General features: G+C 35.3%; 1 protein-coding gene across 10 annotated transcripts in view; it reads right to left on the bottom strand.

Annotated features, from left to right (window-relative positions):
• The window catches only part of DOP1A (DOP1 leucine zipper like protein A), a 128875-nt gene that overhangs the window by 66699 nt on the left and 42414 nt on the right, over positions 1-19762 (bottom strand). For 7 of the 10 annotated variants that reach the window (XM_066254111.1, XM_066254076.1, XM_066254083.1 and 4 more), the window contains exons 4-8: positions 17096-17266; positions 14433-14622; positions 8971-9069; positions 2438-2537; positions 1550-1659 (exon numbers count right to left, since the gene is read on the bottom strand). In XM_066254111.1, coding sequence (XP_066110208.1) covers positions 1550-1659; positions 2438-2537; positions 8971-9069; positions 14433-14622; positions 17096-17266 — 670 coding nt within the window. The remainder of the gene's footprint in view (positions 1-1549; positions 1660-2437; positions 2538-8970; positions 9070-14432; positions 14623-17095; positions 17267-19762) is intronic. The other 3 variants (XM_066254090.1, XM_066254112.1, XM_066254110.1) reach the window with 2 other exon arrangements.

Below are 19762 nucleotides of genomic sequence, written 5' to 3'. Positions count from 1 at the left end.
TGAACCAGACCCAAATATAAGATCTGAAACAACAAACTCCACAGAAAAATACATAGGTATGAAACTTATGAACCTTAGTCATTAAGAACATTTTGGGAAGTAAAGGCAAAAATACACAAATGGGACTATAGTAAACTAAAAAGCTTCTTCTGCACAGCAAAAGAAACCAACAACAAAACAAAAAGGGAACTGAATGAAAGATAGTATTTGCAAACAACAGCTCTGACAAGGGGCTAATATCTGAAATCCATAAAGAATAGATATAATTCAACACCAAAACAAACAATCCAAATAAAAAAATGGGCAGAGGACCTAAACAGATACCACTCCCAAGAAGACAGAAAACTGGCCAATAGATGTATGTAAATGTGTTCAATTTTACTACCTATTAGGGAAATGCCAATCAAAATTACAATGAAATACCAGGTCATACCTGTTAGAATGGCTACAATCAACAAGACAGGAAATAACAAGTCTTAGACAGGTAATAACAAGTACTGGAGAAAAGGGAATATAAACTGGTATAGCCATTATGGCAAACAGTGTGATAGTTCCTCAAAAAATTAAGAATCGTTACCATATGACCCAGCAATTCCTTTTCTGTGTATCTACCCAATAACCTCAAAAACATTTATTCACAAAGATATATGCAACCCCTATGTTCACTGCAGCATTACTCACAGTGGCCAAGACATGGAGACAACCAAAGTGTCCTCTTACTGAGGATTAGATAAAGAATATGTGGTACATATGTACTAAGGAATACTTCTCAGCCATAAGAAAAAATGAAATACTGCCATTTGCAACAACATTGGATGGACCTTGAAAATATTATGCTAAACAAAGTAAGTCAATCAGAAAAAGCCAAGAACCACATGACTTCATTCATATGTGGGATATAAAACTGAAACTAATGGACACAGACAACATTATGATGGTTACAAGAAGAATGGGGGTAAGAAGGTAATAAAGGGTAAAGGGGGCCAAATATATGTTAATTTGACTTGGGTGGTGGGAACACAATGCAATATACAGATTATGTACCATAGAAATGATCCTATTAACCAATGTAACCCCAATAAATTTAATATAAAAATAAAAATTAAAAAATAAAAATAAATAAACCTATGGTTCAGTTTAACATTTCTATGACAACAGTAATTTTACCAAACACTTAGATTCCAGTGGCAACCCAAATTTCCCTGGGGCTTCAGAGGAAAGAACACAGGTCCTGGCTCAGTGTTGGAAAAGTCCAATTTTCATAGAGCAACCAGGTGAGAAAGTGCAACCATGCTATACCGAAGTCATGAAAACAAACTAAATAAACAAAATCTCTGGACATATACAGAAGTAAGTCTAGCTTATGATTACATATTCATTTAATGTAATCATTTGCTTATTATATATAATCAGTTAGGAAGTTTGTGAGTCTTGTCTCCACCTCTTCAATTATAAATTAATTCAACTAAGGCAGAACCTTGTTTTTCACTTGTTGAATAATTCTAGTCATCAGAGAGTAATAAAAAATTAAAAGGAAAACATTAATTACCTGGACCAACAATTCTTTTGAAAAGGTAGTGAAATAGTAAGTGGCATGTTCTTCAGGATTACTGTGCCTTGTGCTTCTGGGTCCTATGATAACACCATTGTTATCAAAACCTCCATAGAAATAAATTGCAAAATAAATTAAAATTAAATTCTCAAAACTGTTGTTCACTAACATCAAAACAATAAATATCTCAAAAACAGCACTAAATACTTACCAATTAGTAGCCCAATCAATGTCAGCAAGAAAGATCATTTTAGATGGTTTAATAAAGGGAAACCAATTCAATATGGAAGTGAATATCATAGTATTGTTTCAGAATTATCCTTTTTTTAACCTAAATGTTCTGAACAGTGAAATAACAGGAGTCAGAAAATCCAAATTAAATGACAGAGTGTCCACTCACTCCAGGTGGTGAGGAGCTGTGAAGACAGCCCAAATACTGAGGAAAAATATGGAAAAACCAAGTGTACACAATGCTTTATTGCCTGAGTGAGAGACTGGTTCTATGTGTGGGACAGCAGTACCGGTCCTGATTTCTTCAATGACTTCAAAATTTCGGGAATTATATCTTTATTTTGATTATTAATTTATTCTTCTTTGTCTACATACTTAGACAAACCAAGTACATACTTAGATAACCTCAATTTATAAGGGCAAAAAAATCTTGTCAATGGGAACATAACTGCTGGATTAAAATAGCCTCTTCAACTAAAAAGCTTTTGAAATTTCTTCATACAATACACAGTTAATAGTGTTTATATTTTTATTATTCATTTAAGCCAATTTTTAGTTTCTTCATATAAGACATACATACAACTTAATAATATTATGTACAGCAAACTTCTCTCCATCTTTTCCCAGCTAAGACCACACATATCAAACACCTACCTAATAGCCATGCATAAAGTCTTCGGTTCAGGGACATATCCCTCCTTAGTACTACATGAAGGGCTGCTGACAAGATCCTGATCATATCTGGTCGAGTGGCCTGAGAAAGTTAGGAATGTGGCTGTATTTAATCATATACATAAACATTATTTTTTCCCCTCTTTAAAATATATCTTATAATACATTCAAAACTTTAGGGTTAATGTATTGTACTTTTATACACAGGAATTAGTACTCCTGTTATAGAGATTAGAAAAAATTAAGAAAATTTAGATAACACAGTTATTTAGTTGCACAGCTGAAAGTATAACTGAATTATTTTAACCTCCGGTTTAGAGTTCTTCATCCCTATCCAATATTAGCAAAATCTGACACTAAGAAAACAGAGCATTATGGGACAGATATTAAAAATCATATGCCTTTAGTCATTAACATTCATAGAGTCAACCGACTATAAACTCATTGGAAGTTCACTATTTTCCAAGTCTTTCTATTTCTTGTTCTTTTTAAAATTTTTATCTTGTAGTGTTTTAAACATAGTGAAACAGAAAACAATATAATGAATACTTGTTCAGCCATCACCTAGCTTTAACATCTTTATTTTTTTCATTTTACTCGACTATTTAAAAAGAACTAATCATTTTTTCTTTACCTCTTTCCTAATAGCCATAAGTAGATGTTTAAAAAATATTTACTAAAATAAATAAACAAATTATTTACTAAAGGAGATCTTGTTTTAGCTAAATGAGGTAGAGTTAAAAAAAAGATAAAAGGAGCACAGCTAATTAAAATTCTGTAAATTATAACATTCCTAGACAATCACTTATAGAATAGAATCTTGAAGTACGAGCACTAGGAAGTAACAGTAAGACAGTGCTGTCCCCAAACTACAGCCCGAGGGCCGCATGCGGCCCCCTGAGGCCATTTATCCGGCCCCTCCACACTTCCGGAAGGGGCACCTCTTTCATTGGTGGTCAGTGAGAGGAGCATAGCTCCCATTGAAATACTGGTCAGTTTGTTGATTTAAATTTACTTTTTCTTTATTTTAAATATTGTATTTGTTCCTGTTTTGTTTTTTTACTTTAAAATAAGATGTGCAGTGTGCACAGGGATTTGTTCAGTTTTTTTTTTATAGTCCGGCCCTCCAACGGTCTGAGGGACCGTGAACTGTCCCCCTGTGTAAAAAGTTTGGGGACCCCTGACACAGACACTGACAACAGCGTGGCGACAGCCAGAGGGAAAGGGAGAATGGGGCTAGATGGAGGTGAGCAAAGGTGAAGAAAATAGCATTGGAAAGAGACTTTGCTTGGGGTGGAGGGTACATGATGCAGTGTGCAGATGGTGTTATATTGACTTGTAAGCTTTGAACCTGTATGGTTTTGTGGATCAATGTCATCCCAATAACTTCAATTAATGAAAGAAAGAAAGAAAGAAAGAAAGAAAGAAAGAAAGAAAGAAAGAAAGAAAGAAAGAAAGAAGAAAAGAAAAAAGAAAAGAGAGGGAGGGAGGAAGGAAAGGAGGAAGGAAGGGAGGGAGGGAGGGAGGGAGGGAAGGAAAAGAAGAGAAAGAAATCAACTGGTTAACAACACTCTTGAATACAAACCAGAGCTTCACAGGGCCTAAGTACTAGGCCAATTTCAAACTCCAGGTTAGTGCCCCAGCTGAATAAAGAATTGACTTCCCATTAATCATAGACTGGTGAACATTTTACTACAACAGGTTTCTTGACAGAGATAGAAAGGGATTCATCCAGCTTATTTGTTTTAAATGAATTTTGGAGAAGTAATTGAGATGTTACAGAACAAAGATCATCAACAGCTTACAATTTAATCACTTATCTGAACACAGATGTCTTCCATTAATCAAAGAAATTCTCAAAGTGCAGTCCCCAGACTCTAAGGGGATCTCTAGAACCCTTTTAGGAGGCCCACAATGAAAAAAACAAAATTCACAGCAATACCAAGATGCTACTTGCCTTTTCTGCTATGTTGGTATTTGCTCTGATAATGTGATAGCAGGTAAAACTACTGGCTTCTAACCAGGAAGCAGTAAAGCAGTGGCATCCACTGTACTTGCTGTCACTGTATTTTTTTACTGCCATGTACTTGCAGTAAAATAAAAAAACAAACCAAAACAAACAAAAATATTTCAGTTGCTCTTCAGAATGTTGTTGATGAAAGAGCATAACTTTATTGTATTAAATATTGACTGTTTAAGTACATCCTTTAATATTCTGTGTAATATTCTGATATACATTCAAGTATGGTAGATATCCCAGGGAAACAGACCTGTATGACTGAACTGTGAGTTCATCAGCTTTTTACACAGACTACTTTTTTTTTTTTTTTTTTTTTTTTTGCATTTTTCTGAAGCTGGAAACAGGGAGAGACAGTCAGACAGACTCCCGCATGCGCCCGACCGGGATCCACCCGGCACGCCCACCAGGGGGCGACGCTCTGCCCACCAGGGGGCGATGCTCTGCCCATCCTGGGCGTCGCCATGTTGTGACCCTCCTGGGTGTCGCCATGTTGTGACCAGAGCCACTCTAGCGCCTGGGGCAGAGGCCACAGAGCCATCCCCAGCGCCCGGGCCATCTTTGCTCCAATGGAGCCTTGGCTGCGGGAGGGGAAGAGAGAGAGAGAGAGGAAGGCGCGGCGGAGGGGTGGAGAAGCAAATGGGCGCTTCTCCTATGTGCCCTGGCCGGGAATCGAACCCGGGTCCTCCACACGCTAGGCTACACAGACTACTTTTACCTGGTTGATACAAACTATGATTATCACTCTTAGACATTTGACATTTTCTCAAAAAAAAAAAAATAAAGTAAATAAATAAAGTGAGTCTGTCACTTCAAGAAAAACAATTAATATTCATTATTACAAATAAAATTTAAGCTTCCAAGGGAAAATTAGGATTTTGAAAAATTTGTATTTGGCTTAAAATTGCATTGTGTTGCATTGAACTGGCCTGAAAGCTTCCTAATACCTTAAGCATTTTACTAATGAGATCATTAGTGACAGTTATATATATGAGTTTGGTACTGTATAATGAAATGTGTTGACATTTAAAAATCTGCATAATTCAGCAAACTAACATTTTCCAAATAGCCAATCATAATGTTACAAAAGAATTTATGGGTAACAGAGATGTTCAAAGTACAAGACAGACCAGTGGATTTTAATCAAACAGTATATAAAAAAGTTCAGTGACATAGTTTTAGATTCCATATTGCAACTAATTATTTTTTTTTTTTTAAAGAGAGAGGATAGAGAGAGAGAACGGGGGAGGGCAGGAAGCATCAACTTGTAGTGGTAGCTTCTTGCATGTGCCTTGACTGGGCAAGCTTGGGGTTTCGAACCAGCATCCTCAGCATTCCAGGTCAACACTTTATCCACTGTGCCAACACAGGTCAGGCAACAACTAAGGTTTTAAAACTACAGCTTGTCAAGTTCTGGTGTACTATCAAAAAAGACTCATCTGGCCTGACCAGGCGGTGGCTCAGTGGATAGAGCCTCAGACTGAGATACGGAGGATCCAGGTTCGAGACCCCGAGGTCGCAAGCTTGAGCGCAAGCTCATCTGGTTTGAGCAAGGCTCACCAGCTTGAGCCCAAGGTCGCTGGCTTGAGCAAGGGGTCACTCGGTCTGCTGTAGCCTCCTGATCAAGGCACATATGAGAAATCAAACAATGAACAACTAAGGAACCACAACAAAGAATTGATGTTTCTCATCTCTCTCCCTTCCTGTCTGTCTGTGCCTATCAGTCCCTCTCTCTTACTCTCTGTCTCTGCCACAAAAAAATAAAAAAGACTCATCTGTTTTAACAGAAAAGATTACTGAAATACTTCTCCTTTTTCCAATTTATGCATCAATATAAGATCAGATTTTCTCCATATACTTCAATCAAAAGAAAAAAAGTCACAACTGATTCTGATTAAATGCAGAAGCAGGAATGAGCATTCTACTTTCTACTATTAGGTCAGACTATTAAAGGGCTTTGCAAAAATATAAAGCAATGCTACTATTCTCACTATTTTCTTTTACTGTATTGGAAAATAGTTTTTAAATGGTCAGTTTTCTATTTATGATAATACAGATAGATCTAACATATATAAGCAGCAGATTTTTTAGAATCCTCAATATTTTTAAAGAGTGTAATGGGGTCCTGAAACCAATGCATTTGAGAACTGCTGATCTATCTATTCAACATCAGATATGTAGATTATAAATACTACCACAGAATTTTTAAAAGTACAGTATGCCAATCTTACTACTCTTAAGTGAAAAGTCATTTCTTGATTACTATTAATGTATTTCTAACATAAAAATTTATATTATAACCTCAACTAAAGGTGTTAGCACCAGAGATTAAGGTCAACATATTCCATGAAACAAAAAAGAATCTAACAACACATCAACTGCTGAAGCTCCAAACAGCAATCATTCTTTTGGGATAAGGTAATGAAGACTCTCCTAAATTACAATGACTACTTCAAAGTGTCTATTATAATACACAAGACACAGAAAGAGGAAAAGTAGAGAACAAAGATGACTTTGCCAAGATCCTTATTCTCAGGTAATCTAGTAATTTGATACAGTAATGGAAGAAAGTGTTAGAATTGGGACTGGGTAGGGCATTACTTTTTAAATATATTCAACATAACTACTGTTTACATAATATAAACTATAGAAGGTAAGGCTTGAGCAAATCTTTGTTGGTAGGGATACAGAGGTGATGGAGTGAGAAAACAGTGAAGAAAGCTCAGGCTGAAAAAAGATTGAGAAACACTGATCAGTGAGATTACAAATTAATTATTCCCAATTTAAGTTTATAATGACTTAATTCCTCAGATCTTGTTCCGTCATCTATCAGTATACTGAAGGACTAGTAATACTGAGTATCTGCAAGGGAAGAGTGCAATGGGAAAGTTTAAGAGCAAAGGTCAATAAGTTTTTTCACTAAAGGGCTATATAATAAATACATATATTTTGTTGGCGTATCCTTCTTTATTTTTTATTTTTTTGAGCCTTTAAAGAAGTAAAAATCATTCTTACGTTGTAGGCTGTTTGCCCAGCCCCATACTAGTAAGTTTAGGATACACTGAGATGTCCCAGTGAATGAGTCTATGAAAAGCCAAAGCAGAATTAAGGCTACTGGTTTAAAGATAGAGACTCCAAATAGAAACTGTGATAGATTTATGTCCCAACTAGGGACAGTATAGGCAATGAAGTATAAAATTCTTCAATTATTGAGAATTCAATTTCAAAGTGAATAAAGCAATAAAGAAAAATTTGAGCATAGTCAATCATAATGAAAATTCACTAGTTATCTACAAATCACAGTTCTTACAAAAACTTCAAATAATAGCCCTTTCTGCTAATGACTTTTAAGAAATAAACTTACATTTCCAAGATAAAAAATTCTCTTATTATATTGTTAGGCTCATTATTCATTAAGGTTTAAAACTCAAAAGAATCTAGATGACTTCTTTAAAAATGAGAATTTGATTAAGTACCAGAAATGAAATGCTTCAGACATGATTTGTTGTTAGTCATTCCCATTTGTAATAAAAGTATTAGAGGATGTCACAATGACTAATTACTATATTTGCATTTCAAATTAAGCCCACTCTGCTAAAGGTGTAATAAACTCAAAATCATCTAACCAAGAAAAGATAACACCAAGACAAAGATAACACCTGGGTAGAAGGCCTTGGTTCAGAGGCCTGGCTCATTCATAACCAACAATAAGTACTTTCTACTTATTATAGAACTATTTTTGTTTGTTTATTAAATTTTCTGGGGCGGCACTGGTTCACAAAATTGTACAGATCTCAAATGTATAACTCAGCGAAACAGCATCAGTACTGCAAGATGTGTCCATCGCTCCAAGCAAAGTTTCTTTCTGTCCTCATTTTACCCCCCTTGCCCACTCCACCCACCCCTCAACCCCCTTTTCCTCTCCTATCACCCCACTGTTGTCTGTGTTATATATGTATGCTTTGTTGCTAAATCCATCACCTTCTTTCAACCAGCCCCCCAAATCCTTTTCCTCTGTTTAGCTGTACGTCTGTTCCTTGTATTCATGCCTCTGTTTGTATTTTGTTCATCAGTTTATTTTGTTCATTAGATTCCACATATAAGTGGGATATAAGTGAGATCATAGGGTATTTGTCTTTATCTGGCTTATTTCACTTAGCATAATAATCTCCAGGTCCATCCATGCTGTTGCAAAAGGAAAGACTTATTTTTTTTACAGCCAAGTAGTGTTCCATTGTGTAAATGCACCCCAGAATTTTTCAGAAGATGAGTGGATAAAAAGATTAGAACTTTTAAAAAGTATAATATATTTCAATTAACATATTCTTATCCAAATCAATAAATCTTTAATTTTCACAAGTTCCATTCCTTAAAAAGGAACTTATTTTCCATGTACTTACTAGTTTATAAAACAAAAGAATGCAACTTAAATAATTACACTTCAGAAATCTATCATTTCCAAAGGATATACTATATTAACATCACATCAATGTTTTACCTGACTCATGTGGAACGGAAAACAGAAGAGTATGAGGTCCAGCGTGCTTCTCTGGACAAGTACACTTGAGTCCTGCACCGAAGTACTTACTGCTTCTACCTAAAATAGGCAAGATTTAAAATCAACTGTCTATCTCACTGGGAAATATTACCATAAAAATGTAACAACTCTTCATTTTCTCCCATGAATAAAAATATGCTTCTGAGCATCTTATCAATAATTAAATGTATTTATATTACTTTAAATAGTTAAATCTATTATGTTTTAAAAATTAAGGAGCACAAAAGTATACAGTACACAGCAAAAAGATTCTCTTCCATCTCTGTCCCAACCATCTAATTTCCTTTTTGCAAGCAACCAGTATTATTACTGAATATTTTCTGCAAGTATAAGTAAACAAAAAAACAGGCATATATCCCAAATTCTGCTTTTTTCATTTAAAAATATAATTTGGAGAGCTTTGCTTATCAGTGAAGTGTTTTATTATTTTTTATGACCACAGAAATACTTTATTTCACAGATAAACCCTAATTTATTAATTTAACAAGGCTTCTAATGATAGACATTTATACTGTTTATAAACACTTATTATTGTAAATAATACTGTAATATGCTTATGTAATATACAAAAATATCTGTAGGATAACTCTTTCAAGGTAGAATTATCAGGCCTTAGAGCAGGGGTCCCCAAACTACGGCCCGCGGGCCACATGCGGCCCCCTGAGGCCCTTTATCTGGCCCTCGCAGCACTTCTGGAAGGAGCACCTCTTTCATTGGTGGTCAGTGAGAGGAGCATAGTTCCCACTGAAATACTGGTCAGTTTGTTGATTTAAATTTACTTGTTCTTTATTTTCAATATTGTATTTGTTCCCGTTTTGTTTTTTACTTTAAAATAAGATATGTGCAGTGTGCATGGGGATTTGTTCATAGTTTTTTTTATAGTCCAGCCCTCCAAAGGTCTGAGGGACAGTGAACTGGCCCCCTGTGTAAAAAGTTTGGGGACCCCTGCTTTAGAGTATATGCTCTTATGATTTAAATAGTGTGATGTTTTCTTTTTTATTTTTTTTTTTGTGACGGAGACAGAGAGAGAGACAGATAGGGACAGACAGACAGGAAGGGAGAGAGATGAGAAGCATCAGTTCTTTGTTGTGGCACCGTATTTATTCATTGGTGCTTTCTCATATGTGATTTGTCCGGGATGCTACCGCAGAGTGAGTGACCCCTTGCTCGAGCCAGCGACCTTGGTCTCAAGCTGGTGAGCCTTGCTCAAATCAGATGAGCCTGTTCTCAAGCCAGCGACCTCGGGGTTTCGAACCTGGGTCCTAAGCGTCTCAGTCCGACACTCTATCCACTGCGCCACCACCTGGTCAGGCATATGTGATGGTTTCTATTAAGGTCATATATATTTATATTCTCACCAGCTATGTGTGAGTTTGTTTTTCCATACTTACCTATGTATTTTTAATTTTTGCCAATCTATGAAAACTAGTATCTTGGTGTAAATTTTTATTTCTCTTATAAATAATGTTGAGTACCTCTTCATATGTTTGAATTACTTTTATTTCCTTTAGGTAATTTATTTGTTCAATTGCATTTTCCCACTATATTTATTTGTAGTCACCCTTTAATATTAGGGAGATTAAGTTCTTTCACGGTGATGTATTGCAAATGGATTTCCAATTATGGCATGTGCCTTTAAAATTTTTTAAAACAATTTATTTAAGCTTCCATTAAATAATTAAAAGGAAATGTAAAAAACAACAGATTTAAAGACCTGCATTAAAATAGTATATCCATTTTGGAAAATAATTGGGCAGTTTCTTCTAACTTGAAAACATTATATGAAAACATAGGAATAAACCTTTTTGACTTTGGATTAGGTAAGATTTCTTTTATATTATCTAACACCAAAAATAAGTGTCAAAAAAAGAAAAACCACAAATTAAACTTGATCCAAATTAAATTCTTTGTGCTTCAAAGGCCATAATCAAGAAATTAACAAGACATCTGTCCAGGTGGTGCCGCAGTGGATAAAACGTTGAACTGGGACACTGAAGACCCAGGTTCAAAACCCCAAGGTTGCCAGCTTGAGGGCAGGCTCATCCACCTTGAGCCCAGGCTCACCAGATTGAGCACAGGATCGTTGGCTTAAGTGTGGGATCACAGACATAACCCCATGGTCTCTGGTTTGAACTCAAAAGGTTGCTGGCTTGAGCTCAAGATCACTGGCTTAAGCAAGGGGTCACTCACTCTGCTGTAGCCCCCAGGTCAAGGCACATGTGAGAAAGCAATCAATGAACAACTAAGGTGCTGTAAAGAAGAATTGATGCTTCTCATCTTTCTCCCTTCATGTCTGTCCATTCCCATCTGTCCCTCTCTCTGATTCTCTCTCTGTCTCTATCAAAAAAAAAGAAAAAGAAAGAAAGAAAAAGAAACTAACAAGACAATCCACAGAATGGAGGAAAATATTTTCAAATCATATACATATAAGGGTCTACTATGCAAAATATATAAAGAACTCCTATAACTCAACAACAAAAAGAAATAACCCAATTTAAATAACGGGCAGACTTTGAATAGAGACTTCTTCAAAAAAGATATAAAAATGGCCCAAAACCACAGAATATACACTCAACATTATTGGTCATTAGAGAAATGCAAATCAAAACCCCAGTAAGATAAAATTCACATTCACTAGGATGGCTCTACTAAAAAAACAGACAATAACACATGTTAACAAGGATGTGGAAAAATGGAAACCCACATGTATAGCAGGTAGAAATGTAAATTGTTGCAGTCACTTCATTAAAAAGTTTCCCAGTTTCTCAAAAGTTAAACAAAGAGTTACCATATGACCCACCAATTCTACTACTACGTGTATACTCAAAAGAAATGAAAATATATGTCTACAGAAAAACTTACACATGACATGAATGTTCATAGCACATTATTCTTAATAGCCAAAAAGTAAACATAACACAGAAGTCCATTATCTGATAAATGGATAAACAAAATGCGATATATCAATATAACAGAATACTATTCAGCCATAAAAAAGAGTAAAGAACTGATACATGCTTTAACATAAATCTTGAAAATATTATGGTAAATGGAAGAAGTCATTCATAAAAGATTACATATTGTATAAATTCACTTATATAAAATGTCCAGAATAGGTAAATTTATAGAAACAGAAAATAGATAAGTGGTTCCTAGAGGCAGGAATGAAGGGGTGTCCTGTGATTAATGGGTATGGGCTGAGGAATATGTTCTGAAATTAGAAAGTGATGACAGTTGCAGAACTTGGTAAGTATACTAACAACCAATGAACTGTAAAATTTAAAAGGGTAAATTTTATGGTATAGGAACTATGTATCAATAAAGTTGTTATTTTAAAAAAAGTTAAAAATCCATTTATCATATGAGCCAGAAATTTCATTCCTAGGTATTTTCCCAAGAAATAAAATATACATCTACACTAACAACTCTACACAAATATTTATAGTTCCTTTTTCTTATTTTTTGTTTTGCTTTTTCTTTTAGTGAGAGAGTGAGAGAGAGAGAGAGAGAGAGAGAGAGAGAGAGAGAGGTATAGACAGGAAGGGAGAGAGATGAGAAGCATCAACTTCTTGTTGTGGTACTTTAGTTGTTCATTGCTTACTCATATGTGCCTTGATCAGGGGGCAGGGAGAGAGCTCCAGCTGAGTCAGTGACCCCTTGCTCAAGCCAGCAACCTTGGGCTCAAGCCAGCGACCATGGGGTCATGTCTATAATCTCACACTAAGCTAGTGACCCCACGTTCAAACTGGTGATCCCACGCTCAAGCCAGCAACCTTGGGGTTTCGAACCTAGGTCCTCAGCGTCCCAGGTCAACGCTCTATCTGCTACGCCACTGCCTGGTCAGGCTATAGTTCCTTTTTTATAATTACCCCAAACTGGAAACAACTTAATCATCTGTTAATCAATGACTATCTTACTCATACCATACTACTCAGCAAGATAAAGGAACAAACTACTGATATATGCAAAAACATGGATGAATCTCAAATCTATTTTATCAAATGAAGGAAACCAGAATTAATGGCTAATACAGTATGATTCTATTTATATAACATTTTGGAAAAAGCACAATAAAAACAGAAAACAGACCACTGTTTACAAAAGCCTGGGTTTGTAGTGGAAGGTGAGTGACTACAAAGGGACACAAAATAACATTTGGGGTGAAATAAATGTTCTGTGTCTTTTTTTTTTCTTTTCTGAAGCTGGAAACGGGGAGAGACAGTCAGACAGACTCCCGCATGCGCCCGACCGGGATCCACCCGGCACGCCCACCAGGGGCGACACTCTGCCCACCAGGGGGCGATGCTCTGCCCCTCCAGGGTGTCGCTCTGCTGCGACCAGAGCCACTCTAGCGCCTGGGGCAGAGGCCAAGGAGCCATCCCCAGTGCCCGGGCCATCTTTGCTCCAATGGAGCCTTGGCTGCGGGAGGGGAAGAGAGAGACAGAGAGGAAGGAGGGGGAGGGAGTGGAGAAGCAAATGGGCACTTCTCCTATGTGCCCTGGCCGGGAATCGAACCCGGGTCCCCTGCACGCCAGGCCGACGCTCTACCGCTGAGCCAACCGGCCAGGGCAAATGTTCTGTGTCTTGATTGTACTATTGGTTACCTGACTCTGCCTGTCAAAATTCATAAAACTGTACATGTAAGACAAGTTAATTTCAGTGTATATTAATTATACTTTTAAAAATACAAGGTGAGGCAAAAGTAGTTTTATAGTTGTTTGTATGGAAAATAATAGAATAATTAAGATAGTAATACAAGAAAAAATTTTGAGTTTCATGTATTCACAACTGTAAACCTACATTTGCCACACCCCATATAACCAAAAATCTGAACAAAAATCTCAGTCATTTCATATTCATATGGGGGAAAAGTACAGGATGATTAATTAAGCTGTTTTTCCAAATATTTTCCAAAGGACCCTGAGGGTTTCTTTGTTTTTAACTCCTTGAATATTTTAAGAGTATAGCACTATAAAGATAATTTCCTTTGTGCTTAATCTTCAAATTAAAAAGTAGAGCAAACCAACAGTGTGATTATTTTCGACTATTTTTTCCTACCTGCTTTAGTACTACAAGCTCCTATACAAACCCAACCACAGAATATGGCTATCACAGTCTAGGTTCACTTCAGAAGAATATAATAAATATGGCTATATTAACAGTGATTTGATCAGTTAGAAAGATGATAAAACCACTTATTTGTTTGAATAACACATAACAAATAATTTCAGTGAAAAAAAATTTGAAGGTTTTAAAAACAATAATTACTAACTATTTAGTCTTTAGGTTTCCTCGATGAAAAAAGGAACTTTGTTTATGGTATAATTCCCACTATCTGTCTAGAATAGTGCACCTAGCTCTAAAGAAGTATTTGTTAAATTAACAACCATATATGGACCTACCATTAGCTCAATATCACTGCCAATTATATAAAGTTGATCTTCCATGGAAAGCTTCCTGTTCAAATGGGCGAGAACATACGTAATTCCAGGCAAACGCACAGCAGGACTGGTGAGAAGACTGCCCCAGAGGGCACTGTAGAATGCTGACTGGTCCACTGCAGCAGCAACCTTTTCCAACAATGTGTTTGTCCTGAGGTACAAAATACAGTGGTTTAAGAAAGGAAACATTTAGTTTCATATTGTTAAAAATAAATCTTTATCCTCTTCTAGAATGTATGAAAGCATCTGCTATAGTTGAACACTCCACCCGAGAGATAAGCACGAAAGACTGCAAAAAGCATCTACTTCCGAAATCTGAGGCCAAGAGTTACACATCTTTTACTAGCTGGGTAATTTGGGGAAATAACTTATTATCTCTTCAGTTCAGTTTCCTCATTTGTAATGAAGGTAACAATAAATATACAGATGATATATTATACAATTGTACACCTGAAACCTATATAATTTTCTGCCAATGTCACCCAAATAAATTTAATAAAAAAGTAAAGAAATAAAGTAAATGGAAGAATGGAAAAAAAAGATGACAAAAACAATATCACAGTCTATTCTAGGAGGTTGTTAAACACCATATACATTTTAGTTAGCAGTAATCTTATAGCAAAATATATTTTGTTAATTTTCTATAAAATCTTTTGCTTGGAGTAATATAAATAAACTTTTATTTCTGTTCCTCAACCCTCTTAAAATTATAACCTTTTATTTTCAGTACCTCCTTTCCCCTGTCCTTGTCATTTTTAAAGGACATTTCCAAATGTTTCCTTCTCTTTGAAATCACACTGTGTAATTCACAACAACTTTTATGAATTAGACCTATGACAAAGTAATTGCTGCTTTATTAATGATTACATTTAAAAATTAATTACTCTTGATTTTTAAACATAAGATAAAAAATTTAATGCGTACACAAAAATTAATATTATTATAGCATAGCAGTCAGAATCAAGAGAATCTGATGAGTTTTATTGTTTACTTGCTATGTAACTCAATACTAATACTGTAATTCCTTCTGACCTCAATTTATCTATGCATCAAATGAAAAACATGTTTACAAATACCTTCACAGAACTTGTATACAACAACTGACTAATCATAATGATATGTTTTGATGCTGTCCCCTCAAAACTCATGTTAAATTGTAACCCCTAAAGATGATACAATTAGGAAGTGAAATCTTTTGGGAAGTGCTTAAGTCATGAGGGCCTTCCTTACTGAGATTAGTTTTCTTATGAAAGAAATCACAGAGAATTGAGTAGCCCCTTCTACTACTTGAAGACAAAGAAAGAAGGTTCCAGCCACAAACCAGAAAAGATCACTCTCACCAGAACAAGACCATGATGGCACGTTGATCTTAAACTTTCAACCTCTAGAACTGTGAGAAATACATTTCTGTTGTTTATAAGTTACATAGTCTATGGTACATTGTGATAGCAGCTCAAATATACCAAGACACACAAGCTAAATCATAGGGATACTACATTAATAAAGACAGCTATTCATTCCTATGTTAAAATTTCTATTGTAACAAGTAGAGTTACAAAGTGGTATTGATTTTATGCTTCCCTTAGCAGGATTACTGTAACAAATAAAAAATGCATTTGTAAACTAAATGAAATAATCCCACACTATGTTTCTAAAATTGTAAGTGAATACGTAAGAAAGTTAATGAAAGAAAATGAAAAGCTTTGGGGACCAAATTATTTTTTCTCAAAGAAGCCTATCAGGTTTATTCAATATTCAGAATTAGATTCTTACTACATTATGGGAGCAGTTGAAATACAATAAAATGGAGTAGATAAATACACTAGAATAAATTATTTAAATTTAAATAATGAAGCCTATTCAAAACATAAGTCCAGCATTGTCTATTTTTGCTATCTTCTCTTATAAGTTCCCTTTTGGTAAGAATAACAAGATATTAAAGATACTTAACGTCATCATGCATTGGCTACAATTATTAACTTCCAAAGAAATAATACTGGGCTCCAAACAGATCAAATAATTTTCTTTGAAAAGTTAAAATATCCATAGTGTCATGTCAACAGCTAGTTAAATAGCACTGCACTTGGAGCTAGGCTATTTTCCAGCATTAACAATTTAAAACCTATTGGCAGTGACCCAATTTCCCATTTTAAAAATTAATCTAAATGTCCTACCTATTGTATTTTTATTTTGAATTATAGGTCACAGTTTTTTGAGTGACTTACATATGCTAGGCTCTAACCTAAGTGATTTCATTATTACAATAACACAATGAAATAGGTATTATTCTTGTTTTATAGATGAGAAAATAAAAAAAGGTTCCAAAACATTAAAAAAAAAAAAAGCTTTCCTGAGTTCACATAGTATCTGTCAAGCCAGGATTAGAACCCAGTCCATTTATCTCCCAAGTCCGTAGCCTTATTACTTAACTATATTTTCAAGGTGATACACAGACTAAATACATTACAATATATTTTTTTTCTATAGAAACCTTCAGGTGGTATACTGAAATATCTAGAATAATTAATTTTTGTGATGTTAAAACATTACTGATGTAAGGATGCTTGCTGACAAATTCATGACTTCACAATTACTTAGCTGCACCCAAAACAGCATGATCTTACCTTTCATAGTATTCTGATCCTTCTTCTAAGCCAGGAAGAATACCAGTTAGCAATCCTTGTAGACCGGGCTTCAGTGTTTTACCCAAAGGCAGGTAATATAGTTCATACAAACTTAGCAATGTTGGTTTCACAGACATGGCAGCATTTGCAAGAAGAGGAAATAATCCAGAACTATTTAAATAAATAAAAACATGAGCAACTATATGCCAACAAACTAGACAACCTAGAAGAAATGGAAAAATTCTTAGAAACATACAAGGTACTAAGATTGATTCAGGAAGAAATACCAAGTCTGAATAGACCATTATAATAAGGGGATTGATTCAGTAATCAAAAACTGACAAAGAATAGCCCAGGACCAGATGGCTTCACTTGTGAATTTTACCGACATTTAGAGAATAATTAATGCCAATTTTTCCTAAACACTTCCAAAAAATCAAAGAGGAAGAAACACTCCTTACTCATTTTCCAAAGCCATACCAAAGCCAGAAAAGGACATTATCATAAAAGAAAACTACAGACCAATATCCTTATAAATATGGTACAAAAATGCTTAATAAAATACTAGTATTTTGCCTGACCAGGCGGTGGTACAGTGGATAGAGCGTCGAACTGGGATGTGGAAGGACCCAGGTTCGAGACCCTGAGGTCGCCAGCTTCAGCGCGGGTTCATCTGGTTTGAGCAAAAGCTCATCAGCTTGGACCCAAGGTCGCTGGCTCGAGCAAGGGGTTACTCGGTCTGCTGAAGGCCCGCGGTCAAGGCACATATGAGAAAGCAATCAATGAACAACTAAGGTGTCGCAACGAAAAACTGATGATTGATGCTTCTCATCTCTCTCCATTCCTGTCTGTCTGTTCCTATCTATCCCTCTCTCTGTCTCTGTAAAAAAAAACAACAAAAAAAAACTAGTATTTTGTTCATTAGATTTCACATATGAGTGAAATCATATAGAGACAGACTCATAGAGAGCAGTCTGGCAGCTGTCGGGGGAGGCAGGGGGGAAGAAAGATTAAGAAAAAAAAAAAGAAAGAGAAACTCATGGACACAGAAAACAGTGTGGTGATTGCTTGGGTGGGGAACTGGGAAGATGGGGCAGGGTAGAAGTGGGAGCAGTCCATAAATGGTGATGGATGAAGACTTGACTTGCAGGGGGTGAACACAATACAGTGTTTGGAGATATACTGTAGAATTGAGCAGCTGAAACCTGTATGATTTTGTTAAGCAGTGTCACTCCAAAAGGCCAATTAAAAAAATAAAACCACAGTAAAAATCAATAAAAATAAAATACTTGCAAACTGAATTCATCAGCATATTAAAAGGATCACTCACTATGATCAAGTAATATCTATAACTGAGATGCAAGCATAGTTCAACATAAAAAAAACCAGTGCAATACATCACATTAATAGAATGAAAGAAAACCTTCATATAATCTTCTCAATAGATGCAGAACAGCATTTGAGAAAATTCAACATTCATTTATGACAGTTTAAAGAACTGAATTATATAACAATAACATTTCTTTAGATTATTCACTCAATAAAATTTGTTAAGGATCTATTATCTGTCATGTAGTCTTTAAGGTTCTGAGACTATAATAATTAATAAATTATATAAAGAAATTCCTGTGCCATGCCCTTATAAAACTTATTTTCATGGGACTAAGGTAGAAGATATACAGTAACCAAACAGTAGATAAAAGCAGGGGTGGTATTGCAATTTTAAATAGTGTTCAGAAAAGGTTTATCTAAGCAGAGATTCAAGAGAAAACTATTCACAATAAAGTGGGTCAGCAAAGCTAAAAGTTTGTTTTTAAAACAACTAATAAAATTGGGCCAGGCCTGTGGTAGAGCAGTGGATAGATCATTGACCTGGAATGCTGAAGTCGCTGGTTCGAAGCCCTGGGCTTGCCTGGTCAAGGTACAAATGGGAAGCAACTACAAAATTGATGCTTCCTGCTCCTCCCCTCACCTCTCTCTCTCTCTCCTCCCTCTAAAATCAATCAATAAAATATTTTTTTAAAAACTGGAAAAATTGGTAAACTCATGACAAGACTGATCAAAGTGAAAAAAAGGATGTCTAAGTCACCAATGCCAAGAGTACAAGAAGAGATATCACTGTGGATCATATATATTACAAAGACAGTATAAGTAATATATATATTAGGCAGATAGAGCTGATAATTTAGATAAAATGAACAAATTTATAGAAAAAAAGAAATATTAACATAAGAAGAAAATTTAAATGGTTCTATACCTACTAAAGAAATTAAATCTGTAAACTCTCCCACAAAGATAAACTCCAAATGGCTTCAACGAGAAATGATCTAAATATTTAAGGAAGAAACTATATCAATGTTAAAAAACTTCCAGATAATAGAAATAAGTTCCCAACTTGACACTAAACCAGATAAAAATGTTAAACCAGCCATTCTTTAGTCAACACAGATACAAAACAGCTAAATAAATAAATCAGTGACATAAAAAAAAGATTACAAATCCTGAGCGAACTTCACATATTACAGAAACGAGAGGTGTACTAAAACTTCAAAAATAATGAACGCTTTCTGCTTAAGGTGAGAACATGAGAAAGAAGTTTACTGTCACCACTTCTCTTTAATATTGTACTACAGTTCACAGTCAGTGCAATAGGGTAAGCAAAAATAA

The sequence above is a fragment of the Saccopteryx bilineata genome, chromosome 1, assembly GCF_036850765.1.
Source record: "Saccopteryx bilineata isolate mSacBil1 chromosome 1, mSacBil1_pri_phased_curated, whole genome shotgun sequence".
Taxonomy (NCBI): domain Eukaryota; kingdom Metazoa; phylum Chordata; class Mammalia; order Chiroptera; family Emballonuridae; genus Saccopteryx; species Saccopteryx bilineata.
Note: the sequence above shows the minus strand (reverse complement) of the source record. Positions and strands in the feature narration are given on the sequence as shown.